Genomic DNA, 16,440 nt, shown 5'->3' on the forward strand with positions numbered 1-16,440 from the left:
ATTCCAGGTCACACTAATGGATTTTCAGAGGGATCGTGGGACATGGAAACACAGACCATTAGCATGGAGTCCAACGTGTGAAACCACTCTTGACTACAATATCTGATCTCTGCCAACATAAATAAACTCTTCCTGTTGCTTCTGTCTGGCAGACAGACGCTCAGCAGTCATATGCAGAAGCCCAGTTTAAATGTCATAGCAGATGCAATTTACTCAACATGTGCACATGTCAGTCATAGTAAGAGCCCCCTATGGAGTACAAAGAGAGTTTGCACTTGGCCTGCAGAATTCAACGTAGATTCGCTCATTGAAAGAAAGTTGCATTGTCTCACAGTGCTGCAGCCTAGATCTGTAGCAATATTTATACACATGTCAGAGGATGAATGGACCTTTTGTGTAGGCATGAGGATGGTGGAGAGTCCCCAGGCTAAACAAAACTGTCCTATGTCAAATACAGAAAACTGATGGTTGTATTTTAAGGGTTTTATTTCAGTGCCTGAGAGGTAGCACAGGTACTTATTCAGGACAATTCCAAATGGCTAAGGTTTGAGTTCCCTGTCACATGCACTGCAGCACAGAAACTGCACATAGAAACTGTCCAGCTGGTGTAATGCAAAGTGTAACACTGTACACTAGGAGATGACAGGACCTCAAAAGACATATCCCAAGAGCTGTTTTTATCCCTTGTCAGTCAGATATATTTAAGTGCTCATGGAAAAAAAAGACAAATGGTATATATGTAACTGTCAAAATGTAAAATTTTAGAATTTTAAAAGAAGTTGATTGTAAATGTATGTGTTAGCATTGCCTGAAATGCACACACATATATGCCGTACACAGTGTATCTGTGTGTAAAAGCAGGATATTGTTGAATGTTTGTGGTGCCGTTTGTAAAAGGCACAATTGTAAACAACTCGCAGGCTGACTACACTCCAGTAACCACGGCAATATCACCGGACATGACTTGTCTTGTCAGAGCAGAGCTGAATAAACACCTCTATCTATAAGCAGTCATCCTTTTCACGATTGTTTGATAAACTGCACTTTGGTGCAGAGCATGTTAACTTTTTATTGAGCAAATGACCACATTTGATCAATTCATTGGACATACTAAATGTACCTGAATGCTAGTCCATGAAAACATAGAACCACAGTGACTTCTCCAAACCAATCATCAAAGATCACACTACATCCCAGATATTTAATTGAGATCAGCATAAATTTGAAAAAAATGTTATTGCTGACCACTAAAAACTATGTAACTTTTGTTGTTTTAGAAAAAAAAGTGTTGACATTTTAAAGTCTTGTAAATTACTCCTATATTATAATTACACTCTTTTCTATGGTTGAAATGTTAAATTTCCAACTATTTCAGCAAGTGCCCAAAAAAGGGTTAAGATTGTAAACTCACTTTGTGAATTTCAAATCCCAGAATTCAACTGGGTGTGTTTCAAGCTTCTTAATGTGGAGTTGGCATTTTTCATGCAGTAGAGCTGAAGAAGAAGGAGCAGAGTGAGTACATGGGATGAGAGGGGGGGGGGCATATGCTCCTGCTCTCCCATGCTGGTGATCTGCTCCTGGTCCAGAAAAACAACCTAGAGTGGGATAATCCCCCAGCAGGGTGCTTCACACACATCAATTTCCTCTATTTTCAGCTATGACTTTCAATACTCACCTTTCTGCCTTTTACAAACACCATTAAGCAACGTGCTGACCCATTGAGTTTGCCAGTCATTGTGAGACTGAGTGTTTCCATGGTAACCTTGGATGTACATCAGCTCGGAAACAGTGGACGTGATGTTAATGCATGATGTTGAACCACTCTCAGCTTGCAACTTATAATCAGGAAACCTACCATACATTTCTCCTTTTTCCAACCATTTGCTATGCTAAAGCTAAAATGCTAAATTGAATGCTAAAACTGGGCAAAATCTGCTCAGTCTGTCTGCATGATTTGCGTTTTCATCTTTCTAATCCACCCTTTCCCTGTCTTTGTTTTCTTATCTTTCTAGGTGAAAGTGATGATGCGAATCTGTCCGTCTCTGGAGACTGTGGACTCTTCAGAGTCACAGTCTTTCTTGAAAGTCGACAGCAGAAAGAAGCAGCTGACCCTCTACGACCCAGCGTCCAGCCCACACTCCAGCTCAGGGCACAGAAGATCCGCCACTGTGGCTGTCCCAAAGATATTTGCCTTCGATGCTGTTTTTACCCAGGATGCCTCACAAGTAAGGCCATTATGGGTATTTGTGGGGGTGTTTTTTTCAAGGTGTTGGCTGGGAATTCAGCCATTCAAGGGCAAAGGGGCATCTTTATGCTTGTAGGGTGTGACCAGGGGCTTAGGGGAAAAATGTCTGCCTTGGGTCAAGGGGGCATTCTTACCAGTGTGGGGCAAACAGCTGGGCCTTTCAAGCCATCTGAGGAATGATTTGAATCCACTCCACTTATATCTAACCTCTCCTTTCATAGAACAGCTATATAAAACTATACGACAGCCACTGAGATCAAACACAAAGGTTAGCTATATGTTTTTTTGTATTATGACTTAGGAGCAGGGCAGTGTTGTTCTCGTCACAGATTTGTAAAAACACCAGATCTACATTTATTCAAGGCAAAATCCCCTTGAAATCATCATTTTATTTATTCCTACATAAAGCAGTTAACTCCAAATAGTCAAAAGAGCAGAGGTGATAGTCATTACAGGGACAGGATGGCATTTGATTTCTTGCAATAATTCAGACATGTTAAAACACTTCATACTTTGAGTTATTATTTTCCTAAATAAGCTGCTGATAGCTAAAATCTAAATGTTTTTGTGACAGACCTGAGGCCAGGCTGCTTGATTGTGCCGCTGGGACAGACCTGCTGGTGGCGAACAGTTACAGCAAGCTGTTCTGCTATTAGAGGTCTTGTTTGCTGCTTGATGTATGGGAGAGGGGCTCTGCTGCAGAAGCCGTACCCCAGAGTGCCCATGCAGAAAACAAATAGCAAAAACAAGCCAAATGTTGCAATGTTAAACACACACCTGAGTGATGAAAACCTCTGAAACCATTAATATGATTCAATGCAACTAAAATCAAATAACTGTTATGCTTAGAGTATCATTATTATTGAATTAAACTGTAAAACTGACTGTCTCGTTGTGTTTTACGCAGGCTGAGGTGTGCTCGGGGACGGTAGCTGAGGTCATCCAGTCTGTGGTGAACGGTGCAGACGGCTGCATCTTCTGCTTCGGTCAAGTCAAGCTCGGTAAGCTCCTCCACCGGCAACAGATTAGACAAGTGCCTTTGTTAAAAACTCTCATTGCTCATTGTTAGCTACACTTGATGTCCACAATTGGCTTAGCGGTGCACCGGGGTGAGTTAAGGAATGGGAAATTGGAGGGAAAAAAATAGGTAGTCGGTCTGAGGTGGGGGTGAGGGCTAAAGGGCTGCATCCAGGCTTCAGCATGCAGTCTGTAATTAAAATCTAAGTAATTGGTCTGGCCAATGTTCTTAGGCTGAAGAGCTTGCTTTTCTCCTGCTGCTGTTAGCTATAAATCCCCCCAGAATGACTGCTTTTGGAATTAGTCCTTGGCTTAGCTTTTGATTTTACTTGTAGTTAAAATTACCACAGATGTCCCACACCAACCATTTCTTTTCTATGTGCACTTGCTCATAAATTCCTACTCATCCCCAGATAATTTGGTGAAAGAACATATTGAGTATTTCTGTAAACACAAGGGCTGAATTTTCATTATCATTCCCCTGTACTTATCTTACATCCTCAGGCAAGACATACACCATGATTGGCAAAGACAGCTCCACTCAGAGCCTCGGCATTGTGCCCTGTGCCATTTCCTGGCTCTTCAAGCTCATCAGTGAGCGCAAGGAGAAGACTGGCACACGCTTCTCAATCCGTGTGTCTGCAGTGGAAATCTTTGGAAAAGATGAAGAGTTGAAGGATTTGCTGTCTGAAGTGTCAACAGGCAGTCTGCAGGAAGGCCAGTCCCCTGGAATCCATCTGAAAGAGGATCCCATCTGTGGCACTCAGGTGAGAAGTGCTCCATTTCTTCACTTTTTCTTTGTTCACTGATCCTTTCACTCTCTCTGCGGGTTTAAGTATTAGACTGTCTGAGTATTGATCTTTTTCTGTCTGTGAGCTTCTTCTTCGTCTTCTTCCAATGATGTTTAAAGTTTCTCGGGAGTTTACCTGTGAGAGATTTGATTTCCTTGGACTTTTTAGTCCATCTTGCTCGATCCTACCTGCTGTGGAAATTTATTGTTTAAATTTCAGCCAAATTCATCTGTTATTGATAGCTTTCCTCTTTCTTGTTTTGACTCTCCTGTCAGCATCTATTGACCATGATCATCTAGGATAACAGAAAAAAATTGGGGGATGGTGGAGGACAGTAGATTTGAAGGCACTGACAGGTGTTGCTGACAGATGTTGTTTTTTTGGGGATAACTGTGGACTCTGACATCAAAGGATGTGCAGCTCTGTGAAGCTCTTCTACCTCTCGGCAGCCACTTGTGCACTCCTTCGTGATGACTTCTGCCTTCCCTCTGTTCTACCCCCATGCTTTCGCTCTGTATCTGATAACTTCCCTCACCCCATCACATTGAAGGAAATACCTTGCCTCCTGCTCCACCATTACCTCTCCTAATCCTCCTCCCTCTGTGTGCATATCTTCTCTTATGATTGCCCAAGAGACCCATTCTAATGGGCAAGAAATGTATGCTGGGGTCCAATTAACTCTTTTTTCATGCCTTTCTTTTCAGATCTGTCCTTTTTCTCAAGCCTTACGTGGTCTCTTTTGCTCACCCTAACCTTGTTGTCTGACTTCTCCTCCTGCAGCTTCAGAATCAGAGTGAGCTTCGTGCTCCGACCGCAGAGAAAGCTGCCTTCTTCCTGGATGCAGCCATTGCTGCACGCAGCACAAGCAGGCCAAATGTTGATGAGGATGAAAGACGCAACTCCCACATGCTGTTTACACTGCACATTTACCAATACCGCATGGAGAAGAGCGGCAAAGGCGGAAGTTAGTACTTTTTCTTGGTTCTGTAGCACATCATCTTCTCGAAAAAAACTTACACAGTAATTGTAACCAGGGTAGTTTATGAAGGTATTCTGTATTTAAAAAGTGCCATAGCTTTGTAATCTTATATTATTGTAAGCAATAATAAAAGGAGACTAACCCCCAACGTTTTATGCAAATTAAAGGGGACACCGTGCTCTAAATTGTTTTTTAAAGTCAGTTGCTATGTTTACATGAGAGTTTTAATTCTTGTTTAATTCCGAATAAAATGTAATTCTGCTTTAAACTGATGAAAAACGACCATGTAAACACTTCATTCCTAATGCAAATTTCTATTTGGAATTAAACTTAATTCCAATGTAAGTGGCTGGTTTATTCGCATTTTAATTCCGAACTATTTAATTTCTCTGTCATGTAAACCTTAATTCCGCTCTAAGTTAATTCCGGTAATCCTGGTCATGCTCGTTACCTTGTCCAGTTCCGAAGACGCGTTGTTTTGACTCCCGTGTTTGGTGGTCTGTCTTTCTTCTTTTTCTCAGTTGCTGCAAAAGGTGAAGTAGTATGGTCATGTTGAACTGGTACTTCAAAATTATAATAAAAATTGCAGCAAAACTGGTATTTATTATGTAGTTTTTACAAGTTATGACTGAAAAAACAAGAAGCAGTGAGCAAACTTTGTTTGTTCCGGTATATGTCATATGTTACGTGCACGCTATGTCCAATCAGAACCCTTCCCAACCCGCCGCTCTAAAGAGCAATTAAGTAAGGATGTTATATGCAGAATACGTTAATTCCGACTTTTTGAATTAAAAAACATCATTAAAAAACATCATGTAACCGTAGCCATTGTTTTTAAATCTCGCGCAGCATCTGCGTATGTCAGACGTTTCTGTCTTGTGATTACCACACAAATTCAGCAAGAAGCTAAAGAAATCTGGAAGCATGTAATCACAAACCGACCAATCACAATACTTCTGTGTAACCCCCCCCGCAAGCCGTGTTGCACATCAGGTATGGAAGAGGTGTGCATCAAGCCTCTATGAACCTATGCAGTGCATATGGCCATGGAATGCAGTGCGTAATGTAAATCTCAGCTGCAACATCACACAGCGCCCCGGAAGTAAAAGTGTTTTCGTACGGTTACTCCGTTTTAAGGTAGGAAAGGTTATTCAATATGTTTTTAAAAAAGAAATCTCCTTGATAATATGAGTTGCACATCAGATGGCAGTTCAGCTGGCTGTAGTTTGAATCACCTCTTTGTGCAACTCTTACTCATAAATAAACCAGACAGACAGACAGACAGAGCTGTGGCACTCCTATTGTCATAGCATTGTGTGTGAAGAAGTAACTTCAGAGAGGGAGTGTCAGTGCTGGGCTGACCTGGTTCTTCTTCTTCTGTTGGCACAGTGTCAGGTGGACGGAGCAGGCTTCACCTTATTGACTTGGGGAGCTGTGAAAAGGTCCTAAGTAAAAGCAGAGATGGAGGGGGAGGTTTGTGTCTTTCCTTGAACGCATTGGGAAACGTCATAATGGCTTTAGCAAATGGAGCAAAACATGTACCTTACAGGTAAGAATTAAAAGGCCATCAGTTTGGCTGTCTACTTTAATGTGCATTTGCTTCTGAGAATTATTTCAAACAAGTCACTGCATGAGTTTACTTTGACTGTTTGTTTAGTCTGTTTAGTTAGCCTCAGATAACAGCTTTCACTAGTGTTGCACAATATATAGTTACTCAGGTAGAAAAAGATAAATGACATGTCATTTGGGAGTATTTTTCAGCTAAGTGTTTAAAGTGTCTCTCCCTGGAGTGGTGTTAGTTGTCTTTGTCACTGTTTTGAAATATGATTGTAATGTTTGCTTATAACACTGTTAATGCACCTTGTAGAGACAGCAAACTGACTATGTTGTTGAGGGAGTCCCTCGGCAACATCAACTGCAGAACCACAATGATTGCCCACGTCTCTGATTCCCCGGCCAACTATGCTGACTCTCTCACCACTATCCAGCTGGCATCCCGCATCCACCGCATGAGGAAGAAGAAATCTAAGGTACGGTGATAAACTTTAATGCTGTGGTTAAACACATGCTGTGTTTAAACATGCTATGTTAAACTAGTTCTGTTTACAGCAGTAATCGTGCATTTTTACTGTTTTTCTTTTAACCTCAATAATAACTTTTATAAATCACAATTATGTCTCTTACATTGCTGTTCATCGACAAAAGTAATTGATGTTTAACCTAAATAAATGCTTGCTGTTATAATAATTTACAGCTTTGACAACATTCATGATAACTCAGACATTTAAATCTTAAATTTTCTTTCTCTCATGATTTTGGAGTTATTAAGTAACTATTAAGTATTTGTGACCCTTACATAAACATTGTCTTGTGATATCATAAAGAGTTTTCTTGGAAAAAAAATAAACAAAGAAAATATTTTTTTCCAAGTTGTAAATTAACTTTTAGAAAATCTCAAATTATTTAGTTGAAGGTGTCATATTTGACATATTTTCAACAATTTCATATGGGTGTCATGTCAGAGGTTCAACAACATTGTTTTCAAAGTGGATACCCAAATTCAGCCTTTTTCCATAATTTTAGCCATTCCAAAAGTCGCTCTAGTGAGCTCTTAACAGAACAGGTTTTTATGTGTCTGAACCTTTAAATCTTCAGACACAATTAGGGTGGAGTTTATTTTACCCATAGACGTATCATCTGCTCTTCACTCACTGCTTCATTTGAAACTTTCATTGGTTCATCACAGCATGTGCTTGGCCACAGGTATTTGCAAGTGTCACTAGCAGCCAGCCTTTGTACTGAGAAGCTAATGCATGCTCTGTTTTATTGTTCTTTGCAGTATGCATCCAGTTCATCTGGAGGGGAAAGTTCATGCGAGGAAGGGAGGATTCGTCGGCCACCTCACCTTAGGCCTTTCCACCCTCGAACAGTCGCCCTGGACCCAGACTTGCCCTCCCTGCTCAGTGACCCAGAATACTCTTCTAGTAGTGAACAGTCTTGTGATACTGTTATATATGTGGGCCCTGGAGGAACTGCAATCTCTGATAGGGAACTTAGTGACAACGAAGGTCCACCCGCCTTTGTTCCAATCATCCCCTCCTTGAATAAGAAGAAATCCTCAAAAGAAGGCCCTCTGGACAGAGACCAGTTCTTTAAATGCAACACATTTGCAGAGCTGCAGGAGAGGCTGGAGTGTATAGATGGTAGTGAAGAACCCACTGCTTTTGTTGGGGAAGGCAAGCGAAGCCAGGCTAGCCCCAAGACTGACAAATCTAAGGAGAGCCAAGGCTCAAATTCACCAAAGACTGTAGGAAATATCTGTAACAACCAAGAGGGCACCTCAATCAATCAATCTCTCAAATCAGTCTCCTCACAACTATCTTGTAGTACTAATGCTAAATCTAAAGCAGATGATGCTAAAAGGCAATGCATACCTGCAGAAAGGGTGTCATCAGAGAACCAGTGCAGAACCAGTGCTGATGGTGAAAAGGTGCTGGTCTATGAAAGCCCAGTTAGTTCAAATAAACTGCCAACTGCTGCAGTGCCAAATTCAGAGCCTGTGGTGAGGGAGAAAGTCTACTGCAACAAGAAAGCATTGCCAAAACCAGCCCCACCTCCTACACAGCAGAAAGAAAGTGCTAGCAAAGAAGAAAGATCCAGTACTAGAATGCCACCTGTGGGAATGAGCCACCAAGCAATGAAAAGAAGAGACCCATGCGCTTCCCCTTTGCTCAGAGCTCCAGTAGAGGTGTGCCAAGTGCGCTCAACCTTAAGGGAAAGGTGTCTGGATCAGGACATCCTTAGAGCTACTGTCACCCTGCAGCAACCTGTGGAGCTGAATGGAGAGGATGAGTTGGTGTTCACTGTGGTGGAAGAGCTGTCTATTGGCAGTATTATGGATAAGGGTCGGCCATCAAGCATCATTAGCTTTAACAGCGACTGCTCACTTCAGGCCTTGGCCTCTGGCTCTCGACCTGTAAGCATCATCAGCAGCATCAATGATGAATTTGATGCCTATACATCATCTGTGGGAGGATCAGAGGTGAACATTGCCTTGGTTACACCCCTTCAGGAAGGAGCAGCAAACTGTACAGACAGTAGGGGTTCATCCATCAGCTCTTGGCTGAGTGAGGTTAGTGTCTGCACCTTGGAAAACGACGGGGCTCATTCTACAGACGTTTTCCATCCACAGCCCAAACACATGGGACCAGAAGCCACCTTTTACTTCGATTCCCTTGAAATGTTTCATTGTGCATCATCTCCTAGAGATGCCAAGAACTCCCTAAATGACAGTGGTTTTAGTTTTTCTGAACAAGACAGTGATAGTGCTGCCTCAAGCAAATTATCACTGACAAAATGCCCCCCGTCACCAGAATCAGCAAAAGGCTCTCTCAGATTCACGTCTAAATTAAATAAAGCTCATTCACTTAGCTCTTCCCCGCTTTCACAAGGTTCCTCCATAGTCCACTCTAGTCTTCCGAGGAAGACTAAGCCTACCTCATCTATTTCTCATAGTAGTAACAGTAGCAACTGCAGTAGAGATCCACCAAGACAACAAGTTAAGCAGGAGGATCCCTGGCAGTGTGTTGACAACCACTCAGAACCTCAGTTTTCTGACTCTAGCAGCACCAGCAAATTTCTCAGAAATCCCCCAAGCGGTATTCCTTCCAGCAAACCATCCAATAACACCAACAGTGTACCTCGCCCACTCAAGGTGCAAGGTCCTACCTCATCCCAGAGGGTGGTTGATGGCTGTGAGAAGTCAGCTATAAAAAATCCACCCAGTAAAATGCCTCTTCTGAGACGAGGTGCCACCACCTTGGGGACGGTGCCTGTCATCCATTCCTCTACAGACTACAAGGGAACCCAAGATATCATTGCATCCACCACAAGCCTTAAATTCTCCTCTTTGGGGAAAAGCAACAAGGCTAGTTCACAGAAAGTGAGTAATATCCCTAAACCTGGCTGCATATCGCCTCCTCCCCCACCAGTTCGAAAGTCCAGTCTTGACCACAAGACTAAGATCCTGCTGCCCCAGAGTGCCTTAAAGTCAGCATATGGGGAGGCAGGGAGGAGCTCTGGGGTGAGGGCAACTGTATCAGAGGATGAGCTTGAGGTACAACAAAGAGTTGACTCCACCGGTTTCAAAACTTCCAGCCTCAACACATCCAGAGCTACCTCAAGCCTGAAGGCCAAAGGGCCTAAAGGAGAGGCTGATCTTCATTATAGCAGTCAAATGTCACTAGAAAAGTGTGAAAGCCTGTCTTTATCTGGTTCTAGAGCTGCGCTTAGTCGAGAAAATAGTGGAGCAAGTCTGGGTAGCAAATCTAGCAAGTCAATTCCAAGATTTGGTATCCCTAACTCTTCTAGCTCTCCAATAGCTACCTGCCCATCTTCTCCAAGTGGAGGAAATATTAGCAAAACTGGTCAGGTGAAAGCTTCAGTAAATCCCAGAGCATTAGGAACAGCAAATAGCAGTAAGGCGCGCTCACTGTCTGCCAACAGCTCTAAAGGCCTTAGTTCCTCAACAAAATCTTTGGCACCATCTGTATCAAGAAACACCAATGCCAACCTACCTCCGTCAGGACGAATGTCAGCCCCTCGGTCTACTACTCCAGTCACCAGTAAACCTGGGAGAGGGACTATAATGGGTACAAAGCAGGCAATTAGGGCAGCAAACAGTCGCGTCAGTGAACTTGCAACAGGCAACATATCAGGCAAACATGGAAAAGGTTCAGGAGATTCAGACAGTGGGAATGACAGTGGAGTAAATGTGAATGAGGATAAATCGCCCATAGCCATGCTGCCCTCTCCGTACAGTAAAATCACTGCACCTAGGCGGCCTCAACGCTACAGCAGCGGCCATGGCAGCGACAACAGCAGTGTGTTAAGCGGGGAGCTTCCTCCTGCTATGGGTCGCACAGCACTGTTCTACCACAGTGGAGGCAGCAGTGGATATGAAAGCATGATCAGAGACAGTGAAGCCACAGGCAGTGCTTCCTCTGCCCATGACTCCATGAGTGAAAGTGGCATGTCATCGTCAGGCAGAGCAAGGAGCTCCAAGTATCCCAAGAAGAGAGCCAATGGTAAGAAGCTGAATCCATAGTATATATTTATATATATATATATATATATATATATATGTATATATATATATATATATATATATATATATATATATATATATATATACATATATATATATATATATATATATGTATATATATATATATATATATATATATATATATATATATATATATGTGTGTGTGTGTGTGTATGTATATTGTGTACAAGAAATTAGTGCTGTCTTCAAAAAATTTAATTATTTAAGTCATGAGTTGGTATTTTCACTTAATTTACTCTTCTACTGCATCAGCAGCATATATTATTTATGCAGCATATCAGAATGCTAGCTGATGCCTCAAATAAAATGACTTTGATTTGGAGATGAATCAGTTAAATTTGTAACTTGGTCCATTTTTTAAAATTTTGTATTTAACCTTTTGCATTCAAGTGCTTAAAGCAAGCTTTTGAATTTATTCAAGCTGTGAAAATACTCACTCATTTAGATGCAGACACATCTCGATCATCCTGTTTAAAAACTTGCCTGACTTTACATCTCAGCATGGGGCTCATACCTATTTTCCTGTAGTTCTGAGAAAAATCACCACTTTCAGCAACATAAGTAGTGCCTACATAACAATATGGTACACATGCTTTGTAGGCTTCCAGAGAAGGCGGCTGATCCCAACACCCTTGCCAGACACCTCTTCCCTAGGGAAGAAGGTGAGCACAGCAGGCCAGTGGGTGGACTTGCCTCCTAAGTCTGGACCGCTTAAGGAGCCCTTTGAGATCAAAGTATATGAGATTGATGATGTGGAACGGCTCCAAAGACGGCGTCAAGAGGAAACCACAGAGGTGAGGAGAGGGTCAATCTTGACTTGTTCTGTGTGGTGGTTCATCTAAGTGAACCTGTTCTTGATAATGTCATGTCTAGGTTGAGGTCTTGTGACTCACACTTGCTAATCCTGAGCAATATCTCGCAAGTGCAACGTTAATACCACACATGATCAAGATGTGGCATGTAGACTTACAGTACGTTATGGGAATTTCTTGGATCCCTTTTTCCCAGTTTCTTTTTTAAGAGCTGGACAGGAATAATATGTCCCAGACGTCTGACCTTCAGTGAGCTCAACAGCAAATCCTGGAGTTAAAATGTCTTAGTCCAGACTCCCAGAGCCTGGTATTTTGGCAGCATTCCTCAGTAATGTCAGAAGTTCAGAGGGCAGTAACTGATTTGGGTTAATTGATTTGAGTGTGAGAGATGACTTGGCTTACTATGGATGGTGATTACAAAGAAGTGTATAAAAATGAAAAGAAAAAAAAAGTGATTGGTCAGGGTGTGTGTGAACACTACTAAGGCCCCAACAACCGCAAATAAACCCATCACCAGTTCTCATCACTCGCTGCCTATTGGCTTTTCATTGCCAGATCGTTTTCTGTGGATCATTAACAGCTTCCACATGTTCACTACTGCCAGATAGGGATGATAAATCAACTATATATATATTGCAACCAGATTTATCAAGGAAATATGATTCTAATTCTCTCTCATGCTAACTTACTTTCTCTTTTTCCTTAAGCAGCCATTCCAAGATGTTGACAAGGTGAGCCTATTTTATGCACTGACTTATTTTAATTATAACAGCACAGTTTGCCACAGTAATTTTTTATTATTATTAATTGCAATTGCATATTAATAATTGCTTTCGTTAAAATAATAATCTCTTAGTACAGATTGATGAGAAAACACAAACTATGATTTGCCTACATCTGATTCTTAAAAAAAACTTACCAGTTTTCCTGCTTTATCTCAGACACCTGCCTTTTTCATTTAGCTACTTCAGTCAGCTGAATTGCTGAAGCAAGTTTAATACACTTACTCTGATTGATAATCCATCCCTTTCTCCCAGGGCCTGCTGTATTTTAACAGTAAGCTAAAGATACTGGAGAGAAGGCAACAGCAAGTGAAAGAACTACGGGCAAAGCATCAAGTGTTGTTGGAGGAGCTGGAGGAGACTAAAGCTCGACTGATGATGGACCCCAACAAGTGGGTAGGAGAGTGTAAGTACCTGTTACTTCCCTTTTATGTTCACTCTGTAAATGCAAAAATATTTTACTGCATTAAAAAAATTCATTGAATTGACTTGTTTCAGTTGAGGTGGACCAGAGTTTGGATAAAGAGTCTCCAGAGTACCTGGAAGCCTTGGCACAGGCCACTGAGGAGCTGGAGTTCTGTGTCAACCTGTGCAAGTCCCACGTCATGATGGTGACCTGCTTCGACATCAGCATGCCGTCAGCGTCGGGCACTCAAGAGGGGCTGCTTGAAGTTGAAGTCTGAGAACAAAAGAAAGTAGAGATGAAAAGGAAAGAGCAAGTGTAAAAACAATGGAAGAAGAAATGTAGCAGTCATTCAGTATATAACATTGGCATGAAGAACAAGACGAGATGAGAGTGGAGCTTTACAAGAAAACCGAGGAAATTTCGACCACCCAGCTTCTGTGGTGCGTCGTCCAGGACATGGCAGAAAGATAAAGCACGAGCACAAAGGCTGTTGCCTCTGCGGCAAGGCAGTGGGCATCACTTACTCAAGAGTCAATGAACAACACCTGGAAGTGCCTTTTTATTGTTTTTAATTCATTATTTTTCACATGGTGCAGGTATTTTCAGGATACCTAAGCAAACCGGAACATATTGCTTTTAATAAAAATATTTTATATTGCATTGTATAGTGTATTTAAATAAATATGTGGTGTGTACAATTATCCTTTTAAGGGGGGAAAAATAAAGAAAAAAGAAAAAGCAATAAGCTAATGTTATTGCGCTCCCAGACCTTGCCTTTTCTCTTGTTTCAAACCTCAGTCAGCATTTTATTCATGTTCATTCAGCCTCTTGCGCCTTATTTTAAATCTGGTTATGTGGTTTTTCTAGATTTTTCAAGCTGGATTATGTTATGTCATCAAGGACTGCATTTGCTGTTGTTGCTCCTGTCCTGCTAGCTTGCTTGTGAAAGCTTGCAGGATGGAGTGGATTGTTTTCCCTCCAGTTGCCTTGATCAAAATGGGTCTCAGTGGATGCACTAAGTTAGATCAGCAGTGATGCTGGGGGACGGTGAGCTTTTTCAGGCTGTGCTTGCCCATGTTTATCTAAGTGAGAATGAGAGATTAAGCCAAAACATATCAATCAGAGGGGTACTGTGATGGAGTGATTATTCTTGATTCAGCCATTCTCTCTGGTGCCTCAGTAAGTGGTCATGCAACCCTCAGAGACTTCCTTCCTCTCACCTGTGAGGATAGCATGATGAATGGTGACACTTATAGCGGTGCTCATCAGTTAGTCCAGTTTCTCTCTAAATGGGTTTAGATTGGGGGGAGTTTTCTATAAACAGGAAAACAAAGAGGCACAGATGAGACAGCACAAGTCTGCCAGCCTCTATAGTGCTCTTCCCTAAGCCCTGCCAAACCTTGGCTCTATGCATTCCAACACATTTATACTACAACTACTGTAAGAAACTCAGTACTGACTTGAGGTCAGAAACACAGTTTGGCCACACTGACATGACTGGTTTTTTTTGTTTGTTTGTTTTTTTTTTTTACTATCTAACAGTGTTAATTAAGTATTTCAAACAAAGACTCCTGAATTGTTAGTTTCCATGAAAAAAAGCATGCAAAGAATAGGACAAATGACCACAGCATTGTTTAAACAAAATCAATCACGTTATCAGCTCTTTGAAGCTACCAAAATGTGCTTATGAATCAAACAGCTGACACGGAGAGAACAAAGATTGGTGAAAATGATTGTTACAAAAAACAGAGTGGTTATGATGCGTATTGTGTTCGATTTCTATAACTATGAAAAATTACTTTACTTAGCTTCCTTTGAAAAAAAAAAAGACACTCTCAGGCCCTCTATAAAGATGCTGCATGAGATTTTTTAATCATTTTTAAGGATAATTTCTACTCCATTTTATCATTCAGATTTTTTTACAATAGGTTCTTTTTTCACTAATATGCGGTTGGGCTCATGAACTAAATGATTATTACCAAACAAGACCTTTTTTCCAAGAAGTTATATGTAAGGTCATATTTCATATCAAAACCCATATTTTCTAATACCTTTGTTTTTGTATAGGATTTTCAAACCTTGTGTACAAATGTATAATATGGCAGCTTGTGTTCTCTTTTACAGTACCTGTGAATAAAATGTTTCTTCTTAATGATGACTCAGTGCTGAATATTTTCCCCCATTATACACTCTGTATTTGTTGCAAATGTTCTCTGACTATGTTGTCTGACAAAAAAAAAGCTATTTTTTTGCAGGCATATTTCACAGTCTACCAAGAGGAAATGTTGATGAATGGATAATCAAAGCCTCCAGTTTCAGTGTAATGTCTTGTCAAGATTATGAGGTCAACAAAATCTCAAGCATCAACACCCAATACTTCATGTCTACTTGTACTTCTTTGAACATCTTTGCAGTTAAACTTTATTTTTATGTGAGCTGCATTTTTATTGTCTGGGAAAGTTAACAGCATGCTGTCAGCGGTGCATTAAATACAAGATTTAGCGATATAATGTCCAAATCAACAGCTAAGAGGAAGCAACATGTAAAAGTAGAAAGTGGTGGAACATTGCAAGATTCTTGCAGACATAAAGAAAAACCACATTACAACATATCAGCCAAATGAAGAACATGAAAAGTCTTACAGAGGTAGACATCTTGTCATCTGCCATAAAGAAAAAATTTCTGAAGAGTAAAAACAGAGGACTCACCACAGAGAGGAACTAAAACATAAACATATATGTCCTATCAGAAAATCAGATTTGAAGTTTCCATAATAATATGACAGAGAGCTGCACACATGCACAGAATATGGGGCTGCGATGTGTGTTCATTGTGTTTATAATGGTTTGTGGTGGGATTTGATCTGAGGTGTATTATATTCTATGTAAAGGTCAACTCAGTGATTGGTAAGTAATGATTTTCTTCTATTTTAGAGGAATTGTTTTCTAGGTGATGAAAGAAAAATAAATCATTGTTTTCAAGATTGAATTGGGAAATTATCAAGTTGTATGATAATTCAAATCAGACAAAATGATAAATTTTGCAGATGTGCTGCTGCCATTCTGCAAAAGTGAAATGTCTGGCAGGTCTAAGCAATATGGAAGAAGCCACTGGTGTTGCAAAGATATGCGCTGCATGTCTTTTCTTTTAGTTGATTTAATCCTCGTGAGTGGCGATGTGCTGTATAATTTATTCATTTGATTTATTTAACTTAATTTCTTCAGACTTTGATCCAGATGCCAGTCCTGGAGGACACTACAGGAACAGTTGGTCCACTGCTC

At 41.0% G+C, this 16,440-nt stretch overlaps 1 protein-coding gene across 1 annotated transcript in view; it reads left to right on the top strand.

Moving 5' to 3' along the window:
- kif26ab (kinesin family member 26Ab) overlaps nt 1-15,135 on the top strand; it is a gene marked incomplete at its 5' end in the record, with an annotated part of 69,954 nt that extends 54,819 nt beyond the window's left edge. The window contains 11 exons of the mRNA XM_079262737.1: nt 2,013-2,225; nt 3,153-3,246; nt 3,767-4,029; nt 4,834-5,017; nt 6,422-6,581; nt 6,900-7,062; nt 7,872-11,118; nt 11,760-11,953; nt 12,679-12,702; nt 13,009-13,159; nt 13,252-15,135. Coding sequence (XP_079118863.1) covers nt 2,013-2,225; nt 3,153-3,246; nt 3,767-4,029; nt 4,834-5,017; nt 6,422-6,581; nt 6,900-7,062; nt 7,872-11,118; nt 11,760-11,953; nt 12,679-12,702; nt 13,009-13,159; nt 13,252-13,436 — 4,878 coding nt within the window. The 3' untranslated portion in view covers nt 13,437-15,135. The remainder of the gene's footprint in view (nt 1-2,012; nt 2,226-3,152; nt 3,247-3,766; nt 4,030-4,833; nt 5,018-6,421; nt 6,582-6,899; nt 7,063-7,871; nt 11,119-11,759; nt 11,954-12,678; nt 12,703-13,008; nt 13,160-13,251) is intronic.
- Nucleotides 15,136-16,440: the final 1,305 nt, after the last annotated feature.

Source organism: Telmatherina bonti (genome assembly GCF_933228915.1).
Source record: "Telmatherina bonti genome assembly, chromosome: 22".
Lineage (NCBI taxonomy): Eukaryota > Metazoa > Chordata > Actinopteri > Atheriniformes > Telmatherinidae > Telmatherina > Telmatherina bonti.